At 43.5% G+C, this 19,066-nt stretch overlaps 1 protein-coding gene across 6 annotated transcripts in view; it reads left to right on the plus strand.

Annotated features, from left to right (window-relative positions):
* SEL1L3 (SEL1L family member 3) overlaps window positions 1–19,066 on the plus strand; it is a 97,733-nt gene that overhangs the window by 64,213 nt on the left and 14,454 nt on the right. For 3 of the 6 annotated variants that reach the window (XM_033421617.2, XM_033421619.2, XM_049708975.1), the window contains 7 exons: window positions 1,650–1,712; window positions 4,989–5,165; window positions 7,547–7,674; window positions 9,208–9,291; window positions 16,950–17,040; window positions 17,173–17,257; window positions 18,374–18,483. In XM_033421617.2, coding sequence (XP_033277508.1) covers window positions 1,650–1,712; window positions 4,989–5,165; window positions 7,547–7,674; window positions 9,208–9,291; window positions 16,950–17,040; window positions 17,173–17,257; window positions 18,374–18,483 — 738 coding nt within the window. Of the gene's footprint in view, window positions 1–1,649; window positions 1,713–4,988; window positions 5,166–7,546; window positions 7,675–9,207; window positions 9,292–15,026; window positions 17,041–17,172; window positions 17,258–17,558; window positions 17,704–18,373; window positions 18,484–19,066 lie in introns of those variants that run through there. The other 3 variants (XR_007476940.1, XM_033421618.2, XM_033421621.2) reach the window with 3 other exon arrangements.

The raw sequence follows: 19,066 nt of genomic DNA on the forward strand, positions 1-19,066 counted from the left end.
ACTGTGAAGTTTGGGGTAAGTCAACCCCTCTGGGCCCCAGTTTTACTCCTTGAAAACAAAGAAGTTGGAGAAAAACTTTGAGTGCAACCAGGTTCTGACATTTCGTCATCCTGGTCGTTCTGTTGCTTTCCCCGAAATCCAAAAAGCTTGTCTCATTGCTTCCATCCAGTTACTACAAACAGCCTTCATGTCCTTCTGTCTTTCCTCTCCCTCTCTAATTAAACGAAGTAATGGTGCACTTCTGAAAAATATTTTCATCTTCCACTTTGCTTCAGCTCATCGGTTTTATGAAATAGGTACGTTAAAATCGAGTAGAAACTCATTGTATGTAATTTAACCTTTATTTGGGTTCACAGTTTTATTTTGGGTCCTGGAAAACTACAAAGACAGATTCTGCAGCATGTTTTCTGTATCCTGTAAGGAGGTTACGGATCATTATACTTTCTCAGCATGGGAATTAAAATATATAGGAGAAAATACAGCATGGCAGTTATAAACTTGGACTCTGGAGCCTGGGTTCAAATCCTGCCTCTACTCCTTGCTCACTGCGTGATTCTGGGCAAGTTTCTCTGGTGAGAATGATAGCAGCACCCCGGCTGGGGTTGGGAGGATTTGATATGGCAGGAGAGTTCTTGGCCCACGTTAATTAACACAGGAATGTTTGCTAGCGCTCTCTTCATTTACTGTAGAGCTAAGAATTTAAATAGAGTTAATAGCTGTATTCATTGCAAAGCCCTCTAACATTATATCACATGTGACCCTGTCAAGCGCTGAGTCTGAGACCAGGACGACTCCATGGGCTGTGTAGGTCAATAACAGACTCTAAGTGAGCTTGGAAGCATCAGGGTTTTCATCCGGCTCCTCTCACCTGCCATGTGCATGGTCAGGGCTATGTTGAGAGAGCCTTCAGGGACCCCCCCCCCGCTCCCGCTCCACCCTCAGACCCACCATTTTCCCACGTGGTCCTGCAGACACACCCCAGCATGGTCCCACGGAGTTCTGCTCTTGTAACAAGGACTCCAAAGCCCCATCTCTCTCTCTCTGTGATGCACAAACCACCTCTGCTGGAAAAACTTGATTTTGCTGGAGGAAGCTTGTCAGTTTGGCAGCGTCTGAGGGCACAGATTCTAAGGGGTCCTGTCTCCCTCACCACTGGCTCTCGAGCTGTTTCTGAAGCCACAGTGCTTCACCTTGGGGACTCCCACGAGGACGCTGGAAGGTTGCAAATGACAGCCTAATAACTCTTGACTGTCCGACATAGATAAAGTGCTCTGTCTGCTCGCATATTAGGCAATCCCCAGAGAAACACAACCAGGATGACCAGAGTCATTTAACCTTATTCATGGCTTCTCCCAACAGCACCTGTGGATTGACGGGAAAGTGATTCGCTGGACCATCAGTGGGGAATTTTTATGGATGCTAAGCTGGGAGGGTGAGGTTTATTGCCTCTCTTCTACACATAGATGCAAAATAATGATGATGATGATGATGTAACAGCTCTGTATATAGAAATCTTCAAGATTAGATTTTTAACTGAGAAGGCTTGGGCTTTAGTATCTTCTATTGAACGCTGACAGATTGGTGTGATGGCTTTGCATGCAACTCTGCGTTTATTTTCTTCGTGATCATTGCTGTTTATCATTGTTTAGGGTCAAGGAGTAAAAAAGAACAGACGGCTTGCCTTAGAGCTGATGAAGAAAGCAGCTTCCAAGGTAACACTTGTGCCTATTGTCAGAGGGAAACATTTCCGCCACACACACCCATGCTCTTACAAGTCGAGGAGAGTGAATGGCCAGCCTTCTGAAGAAGGTAGAAATGCAGTGGGGAGGGAGGGGTCACTGACATTGCAGTGATTAGTCATTTTTGAGCTACAACATATACAGAAACCTGCACAATGAGGACGGCACAATTCGAAAGCTGAACTCACTTTCCAGTCGTAGAATTCAGACTGATTTTGTTTGAAGGCTAAAATTATAATCAAGGGCTGCCCTAATAACAGGCAGCAGCAGGGGGGCTCTTTGAAATTGAATGGGTATAAATGCCATTGAATTAGGAAAACCTAAAGCCTGAATCCTCTAAGTTTAACCCTGTTGTGTCCAATGCTCATTGGCTTCTCTGTGCTTTAACAAAGGGGCTGTTTATCAAGTTTATTGCCGAGTTTAGGAATCATTTTCCTTTTGTCACTATTTACTCTTCAAAGTTATCTTCAAGCCAACTAGTTTAAATATTGCACTACAGAATGGAGGTTATGATATCACCTGTGAGGGGGACACACACACACACACACGCACGCACACGCATGCACACAGGCATGCATGCATACGTATCCCTGCGTGCAAACCCCCAATGCATGCACATCCACACGTGCACACTCACATGTGCTTGCATACAGATTTGCAAATAAACGGATTGGTAGAAACCGTTGTAATTTTACAACCTTGTAATTTTACAACCTTGACAGGGCCCTTTATAGCCCTTCTGGCTCCTGAATGTGCCTCCCTCCCCGAGGCTGATAATATTTGCCCTATCAACAAAGACTCCTGAAGTAACCATGCCGATGTTTCTTCCTCAATTCCCTTTCTTTAGGGAGCTCAGAGTGTCTTTTTTTCTGTAGAACAGGAAGTTGGAGCATGGAGTTAAGAATGCCAAGAGGCTTTTTCTCCCCCTGTGTGGTTTCTAGAGGACACATGACCCAGGAGAAGGGAACCATTGAAGCGCACGCCAGCTCCTGACCCTGACACAGACTATAGGGCAGAAATAGAAAAGCAGCTTAATGGTGGTCATTGAGGGCACGGTCCCAGAGCATCCTAAAATGGGGAAGTAATGGGGCTTCCTGGCAGGTGTGAAATTTGCATCTCTTTAGCATGCTAGTGGTGAATTGTTGTCTAAGGTGCTGCATTCTGAATGTAGTTTTGGCAGAGCTGAGATGAATATTGGAGGAAATGCAGTTTTACGGCCTGGAGTACTCGCATTCTTAAAAGTGTTACATGATTCTCAGCCATTCATTCTGCAGGGAGTTACTAAGCCCTTCCTCTTTGTCAGGCACTGTGGTGAAGCACAGAGTTTGATTTTTGGAATTAGCTAAAAGTCACTTGGATACAGCTGGAAATGTCCGGAATAAGGTGTGAGCACTAAGAAATAAAACAAGATGTCTTGTAGGACTCCTGATCTGGGTCCAAATACAATGTCTAAAGGACATTCTGGGAATGTTTTGAGTGATGACAGGTACCTTTGAATAAACCTGTGTGTCTGGAGGTGAGCATTGCACAAGCCATTTTGATATGTATTCCATAAGCGTATCCCAAAGCTGGTTCTTGCCACTATATATGACGTGGTCTATTACTTCATGGAAATGCACTCATCCTGCAAATTCTCAGGAGGCTGCCTTGCATCTGGTACCGTGCAAAGCTCAAGAAAAATGCCTCTATAACTGATCCTTGGCACTGACACCATCCCAAGTGTTGACTGTCTTGAGGGCCTACGAATCTGAACCCTACTCTTTTTTTTTTTTTTTGCGGTACGCGGGCCTCTCACTGTTGTGGCCTCTCCCGCTGCAGAGCACAGGCTCCGGACGCGCAGGCCCAGCGGCCATGGCTCACGGGCCCAGCCGCTCCACAGCATGTGGGATCCTCCGGGATTGGGGCATGAACCCGTGTTCCCTGCATCGGCAGGCGGACTCCCAACCACTGCACCATCAGGGAAGCCCTGAACCCTACTCTTGATCCTCAGGGTGTAGGATTTGGATTCTGTTTTGTGTGTCATCAGCGTTCAAAGGATGGCTTTCATTCGTTTGTCAAGTATTTATTGAGCACTTACTCTACGCCAAGTACTAACATAGGTGCTTGGAATACAAAACAAAGATCCCTGCCCTCATGGAGCATCTGTTCTAATGGGCCTTGTCAGTTTCTTTCTCCTGGTCTTCCTGGCACCTGGAGTCCAACGTGAAAAGTAGGAGGTAGAGCATTTCAGGAGTCGTTGCAGACTGAAAAGGCTGCAGGCTGGTATCTTGGCATCCATTACTGAGGGATACCTGTCCTTCACTTCTGAAAGGGCAGGCAAAAGAGATTTGGTTCCACACTTGGACCCTAACTTAACCTGTCTCACAGATGCAAGGGCACTCACTGTTTGCTTCTCCAGTCCTTTTCTCCCCTGCTTGTCCATGGTCTTGTGGATCTGGTAGGAAAGGAGGAATGAGAGCACCGAATGCCCAGGTTTGCACACTTACACCCCTGCAGGGCTCCTGAGCCTTCAACAACCAGGCTGGAGCAGGTGGGAGCATCTGGGAAGAGCAGAGGCAGGCCCCTGAGAGCATGAATCAGCAAGAACAAGGAGGCCTAAGACTAGACTCACATGAACCAGGCCTTCTGTGGTACCGTCCCAATTTAGACACAGTTCTGAGACCACCCCCCTCCCCTCTGCCTCAGCCCCAACCAGACCCTACCTGTCGGAGCTGGGATGCCAAGCAGTCCCACAGCACCTGTGCTTTACAAGTAGGCCATTGCGGCTGCTTCCCACAGAGGGTTTGTTGGTGTTCAGGGCAGAGTAATCAAAAGATAGGCAGGCAGGTCACCTAGAAATCATCCCAGCCAGGGCGGGTTTCCGGCCTCCTGTCACAGTTGAGTGGTCATGAATTTCAAGGGCGTTGTTGATACTGCAGGACAGTAAGAGGCCTTCTGTAGACGAGGGCATTGCGTAAGAGCCCATAGGGGCTGCGAGATGATTTGGGGGCCAGCATCACTGCTGAGCTGGAAGGCAGAAATCCCAGCAGCAGCCGGGTGAAATCCTCCTGGGAAGATGCTGAGGCAGCCTCATGTTTTCCAACACTTAGCTTTTCTTTAATGCCATCTGCCCCCAGAAAAGAGGCAGGAAAGGTTTTTCTCAGACTCAGGCAGAATGCTTTCATAACAGTTGATTCTCTCTGGGTTTGGGGTTTTTTTGTTTTTGTTTTTAAAAAAAAGGAATTCCTTTCTTGTTGTTCTAAAATCCAGGGATTGCATCAGGCAGTCAATGGCCTGGGATGGTATTACCACAAATTCAAGAAAAATTATGCCAAAGCGGCTAAGTACTGGTTAAAAGCAGAAGAAATGGGGAACCCAGATGCATCATACAATCTTGGAGTCCTGTACTTGGATGGCATTTTCCCAGGAGTTCCTGGAAGGAATCAAGTGAGTAAGACTTGAGACCAGCTGTGCAGCTGGTCAGTCACTTAGTCATGAAGCAGGTGTACTGTATGCCCAGCCCAGACAAGGCCCCATGGGTGGTGCAGACACCACCCAAGACGCAGACCGTGATCTTGAGGAACTCAAGTGCCCAGTTAGGAAGACAAGATGGTGAAGAGCAAAGGCTGGCATTAGCCCAACGCCAAGTGTGTGCTAATTGCTGTGACCCAAACTGTTCTGGAAAGGGGAAATAGTGAAGGCCAAAGCAGTCAGGAAGGCTTCATGGAGGAGGAAGCCTAAGCTGGGGAGAGGAGAGGGAGATGATGCAAGGTGACAATGAGAGAGAGATGGTGCGGAGATTGATGACTGATCTTACTGGAAGCAAAGAAAGCTGGGTCCAAATAGGGTTGCCTGGTATGAGACCAGATTTAATAATAATGTAAATAACAGTAACAATCTTAAATGTTTGCCGAACACTTCCTCTAGGTCAGACACTCACAGACACTTTCTGTGTGCCATCCCATGTCATCCTAACTACCCTCTGGGATAGTTACTGTTATTACATCCATTTAACAGAGTTAGCAACCGAGGCTCTGAAAGGTTTCATAACTTAGAGTCATACACTTAAGTGGCGTCAAGACCTGGTCCCCATGTGAAATGGAAACCCCTTGTTATTAATAATAATATTGATGATGGTAATAATAATCTGAGTACCAGTACATTCAACAAATTAATTGAATGCCCACCCTATGCCAGGCACTCTTCCAGGCAGTGGGGATACAGCAGCAGACAAAACAGTCCCTGCTTTGGGGAAGTTTACATTGCAGTGGAGCAGAAAGATAATAAACAAACAAATATATAGTATGAGGGCAGGTGGGATAAGTGAGTGTTACAGGGAGAAATAAAGCAGGATAAGGAGGACCGAGAGGCTAGAGATTGGGGGATGCTATTTTATAAGGGAGATCAGAGAAGGTCTCTCTGATAATGTGACAGTGTACAAACTCCTAAAGGAGTCTTGTGAATGTCTGGGAGAACATCCCAGAAAGAGGGAACAGCCAGGGCAAAAGCCCAGAGGAGAAAGCAGGTTTGGTGTGCTTGAGGAATAGCAGGGAGGCTGAACTGGCAGGACCAGAGAGCAAGGAAGGTGCGAGGAGGTGGAAAATCATGTCAAGGAGACAGCTACGCTGAGCAAGATGGGACAGCTCTGAACAGGGCGCGGAGACGCTGTGTTTTAACAGGTTCCTCCTGGATCCTGGTGGAGACTGGGCTTGGAGGAGACAAGAGCAAGAGCAAGGGGGTTAATGCATTGAATCCAAGTGAGAAAGGATGGGCAGTATCAGAAGAGGCGCTGAGATGTGACTAGATTCTGGGTATATTTTGAAGGTCAAGGCATTAGGACTTGACGATGATTGGACGTGAGGTGTGAGGCAGGGAGAGGAGTCAGGATGACCCCTCAGTGTTTGGCATTTATTGAGATTGGAAGAAAAGGTAGCATTTAATGGGATGGGCAAGCTCTAGCATCAGAGTTGGGGGTCGGGCATCAGAAAAAAATTATTTTTTGTGACGCGCCATGCCAAGCCTTGAACACACGTTATCTCATTTAATCCTCACACCATACTTTCATGCTAGTAGCTACTGTCAGAAGCCACATTTTTCAGTTGCAGAAATTGAGTTATTCTCTTAGTTGGAGAGATTAACTAACATGCCCAAGGTCACGCAGCTAGTAAGGAGCAGAGCTGGGATTTGAACCCAGGTCTGTCTGACTCCAAAGCCCATACTTAAAAATGGCAGTTAACTGCCTGGGAATAATAATAGTAATCAGTGGAATGTATACCCGTCTAAGTGTTTGTTTTCTTTTCTCCCTCCGCCTCTCTCTGACTCCTAGGAAGCTGTATATTTTATGCATTGCAAATGTCTTTTAGTCCTCCCACACATCTGCCAGAATGGATTTTTTATTGTCATATTCTAATTCTCACCTTCCTACTGGAAATGAAGTTTTTGTGTCTGAGTTTGAAAAAAGGTATTAAGCAAGGTTAGGGAAGCAAATGCCTGAAGTTTCACCTGATGCGACTTTTGATGCTGTCTTCTGTCTGGCTGGCAGGGGTTATGTGAGGATCTGATAAGGTGATAATGATATTCGTAGTGTCTTGTTATCTTATTTATTGGGTAAACTTAACAGAATAGCTACAGTCAAGGTTATCATGTAGAGAGGCCAGCTTCTGTGATTGGCTGTCTTCCTGGAACTTGACTTGGTTTTCTTAAAGATGTTAGAAGTTATAAACCTGTGATGATATCAGGCGTTAAGTGCCTCAGGACCTTAGTTCTGATGAAACCAGCCCAGGAGGACTTCTCACTAACGAGACTGACGTTTGCTCATCTCTTTACAGACATTAGCTGGTGAATATTTCCATAAGGCTGCACAAGGCGGACACATAGAAGGAACCTTGTGGTGTTCTCTCTACTATATCACAGGCAACCTGGAGACATTCCCTCGAGATCCCGAGAAGGCTGTTGTGTAAGAACCTGCCAGATATTGCGTATGAAGGGAAAGCCATATATTCAATACTATATTCACCATGCCTGAGAAAATAGAGTTTTCTTTTATTCTTTTTTTCCACATTAAAAAAAAATTTTTTTTTTTATTTTAGGCTGCGCTGTGTTATCATTGCTGCGCACGGGCTTTCTCTATTTGCGGCAAGCGGGGGCTACTCTTCGTTGCGGTGCGCGGGCTTCTCATTGCGGTGGCTTCTCTTGTTGCAGAGCACGGGCTCTAGGTGTGCGGGCTTTAGTAGTTGTGGCACGTGGGCTCAGTAGTTGTGGCATGCGGGCTCAGTAGTTGCAGCATGCAGGCCCTAGAGCGGGTGAGCTTCAGTAGTTGTGGCACGTGGGCTCAGCAGTTGTGGCACACGGGCTTAGTTGCTCCGCGGCATGTGGGATCTTCCTTGACCAGCTCTCGAACCTGTGTCCCCTGCATTGGCAGGCGGATTCTTAACCACTGCGCCAGCAGGGAAGCCCTTTCTTGCATTTTAAAAAATTCATCTTTATTTTTATCAGTTACACATGCACATAAAAAGCCAAGTCGTTTGAAAAGACAAAAATTAAAAACAAAAATTTAATTAAAAAAGGTAATAATTTGACAAGAAAAAACAGGAAATCTCTGCCTCCCTTCCACACACTCCATTTCCTGCTCCCTGGAATAAATCACTTTTCATCTTTTAATTATTTCTTTTTTATTTGCCTCTATGTCTAAATAACATGCTTAAACCACTATTTCTTGTTATACCCTTTATAGGCATTGTCTAATGATGTCTCACTGGGAAAGATAAAGAGATATAGTTTTTTCACTCTGCCACCTATTGCTACCCTGCATGCTCATGCTTCCTGCCCTCTCCCATCTTCCCCATAAATATATCACTGGTTTGGTTGGATTGGTATCAGTGTTTACATTATTATGACAATTTAACACTATTCATAGCTGAGCCATGTAGCATAACTTTTTGTTTTCTATGGAATAATAATTATTTTTTATTGTTATTTATCTGCTTAGCTCTCTCTATGTATTTATCATTTCTATGTACTCGATCTCCACATTCTCCTTCCATCGTCTAAATCTCCTCTTGGTATGTCTACACCCGTCAGGTACTCTATTGATTTAATCTTTTTGGTACTCTATTGATTTAATCTTTTTGGCAATGTCTCTCTTTGGAGTCTTTGTTTCGGAAGAGCTGTCCTTCTGAAATCAACTTGCTAGAACTCTTAATAAAGATTATGTTTTTCCATGTTAGTAGACATTTTTCATTAGGTGCTTTTCACATCTTTTTTTCCCCAAAATGACAACTCCTAAGCATTCATTAGAAACGGCACTGAATGCAAGGCTCTCAAAATGTATCTTTCTTTATCTTCTTAACATTCAGTTCTGGTTTGTTGCTCCATAAAAATTCTAAGAGCAAAATATTCCCCAAGTGGGATTTATTGAAATCATACGAAGTCAAAAGCAATTATTTAATTTGCCATAGTTTGGATATGTTCTCTTCTGTTTCCTTTGCAGATGGACAAAGCATGTAGCCGAGAAAAATGGCTACTTGGGCCACGTCATTCGCAAAGGCCTCAACGCCTACCTGGAGGGCTCGTGGTAAGTTAGATTGAACTTTCTCAGTCCTTACCTTTCAATCTGTCAGTGTAGTCTTATGAGATGGAGTCTTAAAATGAAACCGAAAAAGCAATTTACAGGGAAATCACAGCCTCCCGGTAATGATATTCAGAGTATCACCGACTGATTGGCTGTTGATTAGAAAACACAGCATTTCCATGTTTAATTATACACAAAAATTAGTCCTCTAGAGGGAGCATCCGTATTCATCAAATTGAGAGACACATGGATACGTTGACTTCTCTTCCCTTCAAGCTTGCTCTTCTTGCTTTCAGAGTCTGGAGACAGCACAGGGGATCCTAGCTGACCCTCTGCCTCTCACTGGCAGGCCACAGAAAGTCCAGGATTTCCACCTTGTTTGTGGGAAGGAGCGAAAGCAGTGTGTTTAGGGCTCAGGCTACATCTTCCGGTAGATATTTTATCGCATCTTCCCTAGGATTTCTGGAAGTCACTCACCAGACCTCCAGTGTCACAGCCAAACAGACTCACTCTTTCTAAGCTTCTTCTGATGGAGTTAGCAAATTTCATCCTGTGCTGAATGGGATGAGACCCTGCACATGAGGACTTGTAAATGCCCCCTATTTGCAGTTACTTGATTTTACAAATAAGTGCACACTTCTCCAAGCTCTACCTGAGTCCGTCTTTCTGTTTTCTTCTGTAAGCCCTCGAATTCTGTCTTACTTTTCCTTGGGCCATATTTTCTTGGCTCGTTTATTGCCTAAATGATCTGGGTATTTCCATAATAACTAAAAAGGATATGCAAATCAGCACATATCCCATCGGTCCACTGCCTCAAAGACATTAGAGCACACCTATCACTGATCCTACTCGGATCCGAACCTCAATTAAAAATTAAAATATAAGTCCAAGAGAGTGCCATTTTCTTCTCTGGTCCATGGGTGCCCACGTAATCAACAGATAGCACCTCAGTGAATGAGAATCTCAAATTAGGAAATTCAGGGAAAATGAGGCCAGGGAAAACAGCACTGAATAACAATGTTTATTATTATCATCTTTTAAAAGTTTATCATCTGTGGCCTTACTTTGCATAATCAGAAAGAAATTTTTTTTTTAACATCTTTATTGGGGTATAATTGCTTTACAATGGTGTGTTAGTTTCTGCCCCATAACAAAGTGAATCAGTTATACATATACATATGTTCCCATATCTCTTCCCTCTTGCGTCTCCCTCCCTCCCACCCTCCCTATCCCACCCCTCCAGGTGGTCACAAAGCACCGAGCCGATATCCCTGAGCCATGCGTCTGCTTCCCACTAGCTATCTACCTTACGTTTGTTAGTGTATATATGTCCATGACTCTCTCTTGCCCTGTCACAGCTCACCCTTCCCCCTCCCCATATCCTCAAGTCCGTTCTCCAGTAGGTCTGTGTCTTTATTCCTGTCTTACCCCTAGGTTCTTCATGACATTTTTTTTTCTTCTTAAATTCCATATATATGTGTTAGCATGCGGTATTTGTCTCTCTCTTTCTGACTTACTTCACTCTGTATGACAGACTCTAGGTCTATCCACCTCATTACAAATAGCTCAATTTCGTTTCTTTTTATGGCTGAGTAATATTCCATTGTATATATGTGCCACATCTTCTTTATCCATTTATCCGATGACGGGCACTTAGGTTGTTTCCATCTCCGGGCTATTGTAAATAGAGCTGCAATGAACATTTTGGTACATGACTCTTTTTGAATTTTGGTTTTCTCAGGGTATATGCCCAGTAGTGGGATTGCTGGGTCATATGATAGTTCTATTTTTTAATGAAATGATCATTTTCCAATTGATACACCTTACAATTTGTGGGCTGTTTTATTTGTTTCCCAAGTAAGCTTCAGTTCATGAAATTTGAACTTTTCCCAAATTTGACGTTTGCCCATTTCTACTTCTCATCCTCCAAATTTCCCACCCTTTACTCCCCACAACTTCTTAGGGGAAACTAAGCATTCAGATATCAAAATGTTTATATGTGGGGTTTTCCCAAAGGGAGAGCATATCTGTAAACACCCCCCAACACACACACACACACACACACACACACACACACACCCCAAGATGTCTGACACTTTCCCACAAAGAGAGTATCTGCTAATAGCTTATCCTTCTTGCCGACTTTTGAATTTAAAATCACAAAGCACTTCAGGGAGTGCCTTTAAAAATTTGCTGTGAAGGTCAAGAGGAATTAAGATTTCATGGCCTGCTGTCTTTCTTAGAACATTCAGCCACATCACATGATTGATTTGGAGGGAGGGGGAGCTAAGGATTACACGTGTTCTATACTGTTGGTGAGTTTGGGTTGAGTTCAGCAGATTTTAGTGGGTACATTTAAAGGCAGGGTGCCTTGCCGTAGCTGCAGGAGATGCCACAAGTAGGGCTGGGGAAGCCTGCTGCCTCATCTCTTCCTGGTACTAAACTACCTGCGGTTTCTCAGATGCCTCATATTCTCTCTGACCTCTGGGCCTTTGCACTTGCTGTTCCCTCTGCCCAGAAATCCTGCTTAACTCCTTACTCCCTTTTGTCCTTGGATGGGTCATGATGGCTGTTTCCTTGTGGATTGCCCTGTGATGTGTATCCCAGTGCCCAGCACTTAATGGCAACTGGAAAGTACTCAAAAACTACTGAGAGAATGAATTAAGGCAAATAGACAGAACAACTGTAACTCCAGAGCCATGAGCAGTAATATAAAGAGCATCAGGGATTTGGAGGAAGGAAAGATGCTACCTGGTTTGGGGGACTTAGGTCAGCCTTTATAATGGAGGGAACAGATGATATGGCCTTGGGGGATGGGTGGAATTTCCACTTAGTCATGCAGAGAACAACACTTCTAGTGAAGGGAATCACAGGAACAAAAACAAAGAAATAGGAAAATTCAGGGTATGTCTAGAAATTTTTAAGCCACCAGTTTACCTTGAGGGTAAAATTTGTAAAAGGGAGTGCGATATGACAAGACCAAAGAGGTGCTGCATTATGGGACTTTAAATAGCAGGTCATATACTTTTTACTCAGCTTCTGGAGCAGTGGGGAGCCCTTGATGGCTTTGGGAGAGGGTAGTGACATGACAGAGCTGGGTTCCGAGATTCCTAACCAAACCTCTGTGAATGATGGTGAAGAGAAGGGAGAACATGAAAGGGGGAGCTAGTTCAGAATCCAGGTTAAAGGAGCTGAGCTTTTGAGCTGGAGCTGTGACCTGAGCCAGGTAAGTTGTTTTCCCTTCTTTTATCACACGGTAATTGATACATACCAAATAGTAGGTGATATGTATGTAAGTTCCAGAGCATAAATGAACAATAAAATGAACACCTATAGCCCTACCACCCTATGTAAGAAAATGAACCGTCGAAGCCCCCTGCATGTTCCTCCCATATTAAACCCACCTGTGGCGCCAATATCCAGAACTAACCATTGTCCTGAATCTTATGGTTGCTCCGCCCCTTGCTTTCTTTATAGTTTTGCTATATATGGATATAGCAAATCTAAGCAACAGATTATAGCAATCTAAGCAATAGATTGGACTTGTTTCTGAGCTTCATATCATTAGAATCATATTACATATAATTCTTCACTGCTTTTCTTTGTTATTGTTTACTTCACCTGATGTTTCTGAGATTCATATCTTTTGATACATGTACCTGTAGGTCATTCCTTTTCACTGCTGTCATATACCACAATTTATTTACCAATTCTCATAATAACTTGCATTTGGGTTGTTTCCCATCTTTTTTTAAGGACAGTGTGGCCATGAACATTTTTTATGCATATCCTGCCACAAATAGGAAAAGTTTCTCTAAAATATGAACTTAGGAGTGCGGTCACAGGCTAACCATATGTTCAACTTTACAAGATAATGCCAACTGTTTTCCAAAATATTTGACCAATGTACGGTCCTATCAACCGCATATAAATATGTTTTTTCATATCCTTGCCAATTTTGATGCTGATGCTAAGTATTGTTAAAGATATGTCTTAATCTGGACTTGAGACCATTTTCTATCAACAGGAAGAAACACTTAGTATCCATTATAGTGGGACTATCTTTGTCAAAATATATTTGAGACAAAGTGCTTTTCTCTCTTCCTTCTCTCGGGGCCTCCAGATGCCTCAGGGGTTAAATTGGAAATATATGAGCGTTGGCTTCCCCACACCGCAACGTGGAATTTTTTGGGTCCCATCTATTTTGTTATAATAGAACTAAGTCATCCATCAATGTCCCAAGTCCATCCCCTTTTTTCATTTTCTGTGAGTGAATTTATTCTGGACGTTATTTTCAAATTACATGTGTCAGTTTGATGAGCTTGTGTTTTTCTGTGTTGTTCCAAGATTTATGTGGGATAGTTTGAAAGAGCAGCGTGAATGAAAAAAAAAGGGCATTTTGCTGTTTAGGCAAAATACTGAAGATAATGTTATCATGCCCGAGGCTATCCTCGGACACCAGGAGAAGTCCGATAAGGAGAGGTCGCCTGTCCTGTTTCATTTCTCTCTGTCTTACCCCTCTTTGTGTTTCATCTGTGAGCTAAGTGTTTTACTGTCCTTGGTCTTAAATATACCCCAAATACTTAATTAACCCAGGAGGTTAGCCAGATTCTAGTAAGCTTGAGGCAAGACAAGCAGGCATGCAAGATTCCACTTGAAAGAGATTCATCTTTTTGCCTTAGAGCAGGGTCCTAAATTCCACTGAGACCCCAGGATTCTTTTTTTATCCTTCCAGTTTGGGCTGCTTTAGACATTGGCAGAAAAGAACCCAGAGAAAACAATAGAATTGTTTGAGAAACTGCTCAGAGTTACTCAAATTCACAATTCACAGAAAGCAGCCAAAGGATTGATTATTAAGAAGTATCGTTATAAAAGTTCTATAAATGGATGTGCCGAGTCTGAAGTGGGAGGGTAGCAAGTGTGCCCCTACACACATCCTTTACTCTAAATCCCCTCCTCTCTGCATCCCTGCCCAGCCCCCCACCCCCCATCAGAATGACTGACTGGGGACTATTTCACTTCAATGCATCGGAAATAAAGCTGACCTCTGGTAGCTTCCTAAACCTTGAGGAAATTCACAGAAGAACAGTAGTTTTGTGGCTTTCGTCCTCCTGCACAGAGCCCATACTGAGCAAATGTTTATTCCATGAATATAAGGATAGAAATATCTGTAATTAATATTTTCAGGCAGACTCAGTTGAGACACAAGTAAGAGCAAAGTGCTAGGAGGCTAAGTGCAGATAGGGTTTCTGCAGAAGTGTCATGTCTCCGAAGTCTTAAGGTGAGAAAGTCTGTTCTTCAGTGTTCTGACCCTTGCCTAGAGTTCACACTTAAATATATGAAAACAGATGGTGGTGGTTTTGGAATCTATGGCCTCTGCTGATGGCTTCTGCAAGATGGAAGACAGAGGTGGATTTCTGTTCAGTGTTTCTATTGACATCAATATTTTTAGACATCTCTTTGGTGATTTCAGTGCTTCCTCAAAGGAAATACTTGAGAATTCTGTGAGATTTCCTCCCGGCTTATACAATAATTGGTCAATTGAAGTCTTCCTATAAAATGTGTTCCTCCCTTCTCTCCCCCATCTTCCAAGTAACTTTAGAGGCAAGGTATTGTCTTTATAAAATTTATCCTAGTGACTGTTCTTACAGGAAGTGTCAACCTTGTGTCCTCCACTCCAAAATTCTAACAGTCTGCCCAACTGCTATCTAAGAAAACCTCATTTTATTACATTGCAGTTATAGGAACCCCATTTCATCCAGTTATGGCAGCAGAGAGAGCCGACCTGATACCTGACCTTGGGCCAGCAAGTCTACACCATCTCCTTCCCTCATCCATCCAGTGGGGGAAACTGAGGCACTGGGGCAAACCTGAGTGTTTGAGATTATAAGACCTTTGGAACGGGACCTAATTGTAGAATGATGGAGTCTTTCTGCCGAACTTCCCTCAAATTTAGTTCCCCCATTTGGGGTCTGCTCCAAGGTTTCTTGTCACCAAACACGATACTTGCAAGCTATGTAAGAAAATGTCTGGGGGTCTTTTGTGTTGTTGCCGTTGCAGTTGTGGTTCTCTGATGTGACTTGTCCTCGCAGGGGAAGCTGCTTAGCCAGCCTTGTCTCTTTAGCATGAGTCATGCCTAATTGGTTGGCTGCCTTGGGTATCTCGGAGGCCAGGAAACAGCGCACTCAGCAGCCACATGGCCGTGACCTGCAGTATGTCTGATTGAAGGTCTGCCTGTCCTGATTTGACCCCCCAGTCACCTCCCTCTGTCCCCACGGGATGGCCTGCCAGGAGATGCTTTAGCCTTGTAGAAAAGATGACGTTTGGATCCGTTTACTTATTCCCCCAACACAACCTCCCCCCCCCCTTTCTTAAACCATCTCCTAGATGGAGCTAACATTAAGAAATAGCACTTAATATTAGCTACAGAAAATGAAAATAAGCTTTAGAAACAACAATTTATGGTTAAAATGGAGGAAATCAGAGAAGTAAAAAGAAAAAAAAATCACTTGCCTTCTCACCACCTAGAGATAAGTACCGTTAGCATTTTGGTAGATTCTTTTTTTCCTGCATATATGTATTCGCGTGTGTGTGTACATGTGTGGATTCAGTTTTATTTTTGTTTTACAAAAATGAAATTGCCCTGTTTTTTATCCTGTTTTTTTTTTGTTTTTTTTTACACAGTGGAAACTTTGGCATAGACATTTGTCTACGTCTTTGAATACTCTTCTTCCACATCATTTTTAAGGGCCTCGTCTGAAAGTGGCTGAGCCTTGGGTTAATTGAACTAGTCACTGATTTTCAGATATTTGTTTCTTTTTTTCCCCCCAATTCATAGAAACAGCTCTGCCATGACCTCTGTTGCCCCAGAATCTTTGCACATGTTTCTGATTGTTTCTTAGAATAAACCCTCATGAGGCAGAACTGTTGGGCCAGGTGGTATGTACATTCGTAAGAGTCCTCACCCTTAACTATCACATTAATTGGCTTCCCACTAACAGTGGTTGTAGGAATAGGTCCATTTTTCCCCAAGCTCTTGCCGTTATCTGTATTATGAATCAGGTGCCAGTCTCAACAAATGAAAAGTGGTCTCATTGTCTCGCAATTATTCAATTACCAGTGGTGTCGAATATTTACTTTTTTCAGATGTGTTTTTGGCCATTGGTATCAAGCCCCTTGCAAACTGCCTCTCCTTTGCCAAACTTCTGATGTACCACAGAAGCTCAGCTTTAATTAAGCTTGTTCAGAGTCGTAAGCCCCATAAAGCCCTTCGCAAAACAGGACCCAAAAGTGCAGAGCTTTTTCTTAATACCACTTATCTCCTCTAAGCGAGGATGGAAGATGGAAGGATTTCAAGGACCCAAAGCTAATAGACAGCTCCCCAGCCAGCACGCGACGTACCATTCGGCCAGTAGAGGTAGCTGTTGTATCAACTAGCTCCCCAACCTTATCTGTGAGTTCAGCCTTTTAAGAGAGAAAATAAATCAGTGCATGCAGTATTTTTAACAACAGTATTTATTTAAAAAAAAAAAAAAACCTCATGATTTTGTGGTTTTAAAAAAACTGCTTATTTTGTGCCCTCTTACGTGTGAATATAAAGCTCTCTGTGAGTATTAGTAAGAGCCACTCTATGAAATTTATTATTAATCATCTATTTTTAGGCACGAAGCTTTGCTGTATTATGTTTTAGCAGCAGAAACTGGAATTGAAGTGTCACAGACAAATTTAGCTCACATCTGTGAGGAGAGGCCAGTAAGTAAATGTATTCTCCTCAGACTAGAAGCTCTAAGGTTAAGGATAATGAATTGGGTTTTATGGAGGCAAAATTAATCACTTGGCAGAAATATTAATGAGTTAACTTTTTCTCCCCCTTCATCCCCTTAGGACCTGGCCAAGAGGTACTTGGATGTTAATTGTGTTTGGAGATACTATAATTTCTCTGTTTTTCAAATCGATGCTCCTTCATTTGGTATGTATAGAGAAATGGGTGCTAACTTGAAGCATTGGAGGCTTTTAATCTTTAGTAACAGGGAACATCTAACAGCTTTGTGTGGTGTAATATTTCTAAACAATTAAGAAACAGAGTGAAAAATCTCGGCTATTAAGATCGTCCCTAAACTCTGCTCTCAATCTCAAGCAATACATTTCTCTTCATCCATTGTCTATCGAATGCTTGGACCCATCATTTCTAAGGAAATCAGCGAGAATTCAAAAGAAAAAGCTATTCGGGAGAGATTCTCTGCGCCAGCCTTTTGCCTTTTTGCCCTCAGATGGATTCCCTGTCTTCCTGGCTCTGCCCTGTGTGATAGAGGGCTGACCTTCAGTAACTACAGTTCCCAGACTCCTTTGCCCAGTGACATCTGATTATTTTCAGCCAATGGGAGGCGCTGGCAGGAGATTGCAGGGTGGGAGGAGGTGAGAAGCCCAAGTATTTCTCCCCTTCTCTCTGCTTTGGGCTGTGTCTCTGGCAATGGTTGCATTTCCATGGTTCCAACTCCTGCCTGGCCGTCCATCCTCTGTGGTCTCAGCTGGCCCCCAGGCCTAGGAAGGTAGTGGCTTCCTGCATTGCTAATCTCTGGGTTGCCTACTGTTCCGCATTTGCCCTTTCAACTCTTCCAACATCCTGGTAACCAGTTCCCAGTGTTAAAATCCCTTTTTTGAACTACCTGAAGAAGATTCTATTCTGATTGGACGTTGAGTGATACATACACTCAAACAAAACTTTTTCCTCAGAGGAAAGATAACATATATGGCTTAAACAGAGTCAAGAAATACACATCAGTCATCAAACCCAGGCAGCAAAATCTCGGTGCCCCAAACAACCTTGGCTGTTGGGGCTGTGATGTTGCAGACTATGATTCTCACAAACAGACCCATTTAGGAGAGCTACCCAGCGAAGCAAGAAAATGTGTCTAGAAATGGGAGTGCTCAGTGCAATAATCTTTTTTTCCCCTCCCCACGTCAAGGAAGCCTAAAGATGTACCTGCATCCAGATTCTGGTGGGAAAAACTCGCAGTCATGCAAATGGGCCAATCATTTAAAAGGTCGGTCTGAAATAAAACCACTTGTCCTTTTTGTCCTGCAGCGTATTTGAAAATGGGAGACCTTTACTACTATGGTCACCAAAACCAATCACAAGACCTTGAGTTGTCTGTGCAGATGTATGCCCAAGCAGCGCTGGACGGAGACTCACAGGTAAACGGCAACAGAAACGAGCCCCTGATGATGCTTCCTTGTGAGGTTGCAAAGTCACTTCTCATCCGTGTTCACGAGCCCCTCACAAAACCTCTCTGAGAACACTAGCCAGAATGGCAAACCTTTATTGAGCACTTACTATGTTTCCCCTGCCATTCTCACAGCAACCTCGTGGGAGTGGGGATAATTAGACCTAGTTTATAGTAAAGAACATCAAGATTGTGACAAGGTGATAAGTTGCTCAAGGCCAGACAAGCAGGTAGTAGGAGAAGCAGTCAGAGCCTAAACCCAGGTCTCCTGGCTCCAAACCCAGGAGTCTTTCTACCAGATTCCATCAAACTAGCTCACCAGGTAGGAAGGAACTCAAGAAATTGGAAGTGGTCAAAATGGGAAGTAGTTTGCTTGCATAGCTGAGCCAATAGTTTAGTGATAGGACTTTGCTCTCAGTGACCTTTTTTTTTTTGGGTGGGGGAGACTTCTTATTTTGGAATATTTGTAGAGTTATAGAAAAGTTGCATAGCCACAGTATCATTATCAAACTGAGAAATCAGTGTTGGTTCAGTACCATTAACTACTTTTCAGA

The sequence above is a fragment of the Orcinus orca genome, chromosome 4, assembly GCF_937001465.1.
Source record: "Orcinus orca chromosome 4, mOrcOrc1.1, whole genome shotgun sequence".
NCBI lineage: Eukaryota > Metazoa > Chordata > Mammalia > Artiodactyla > Delphinidae > Orcinus > Orcinus orca.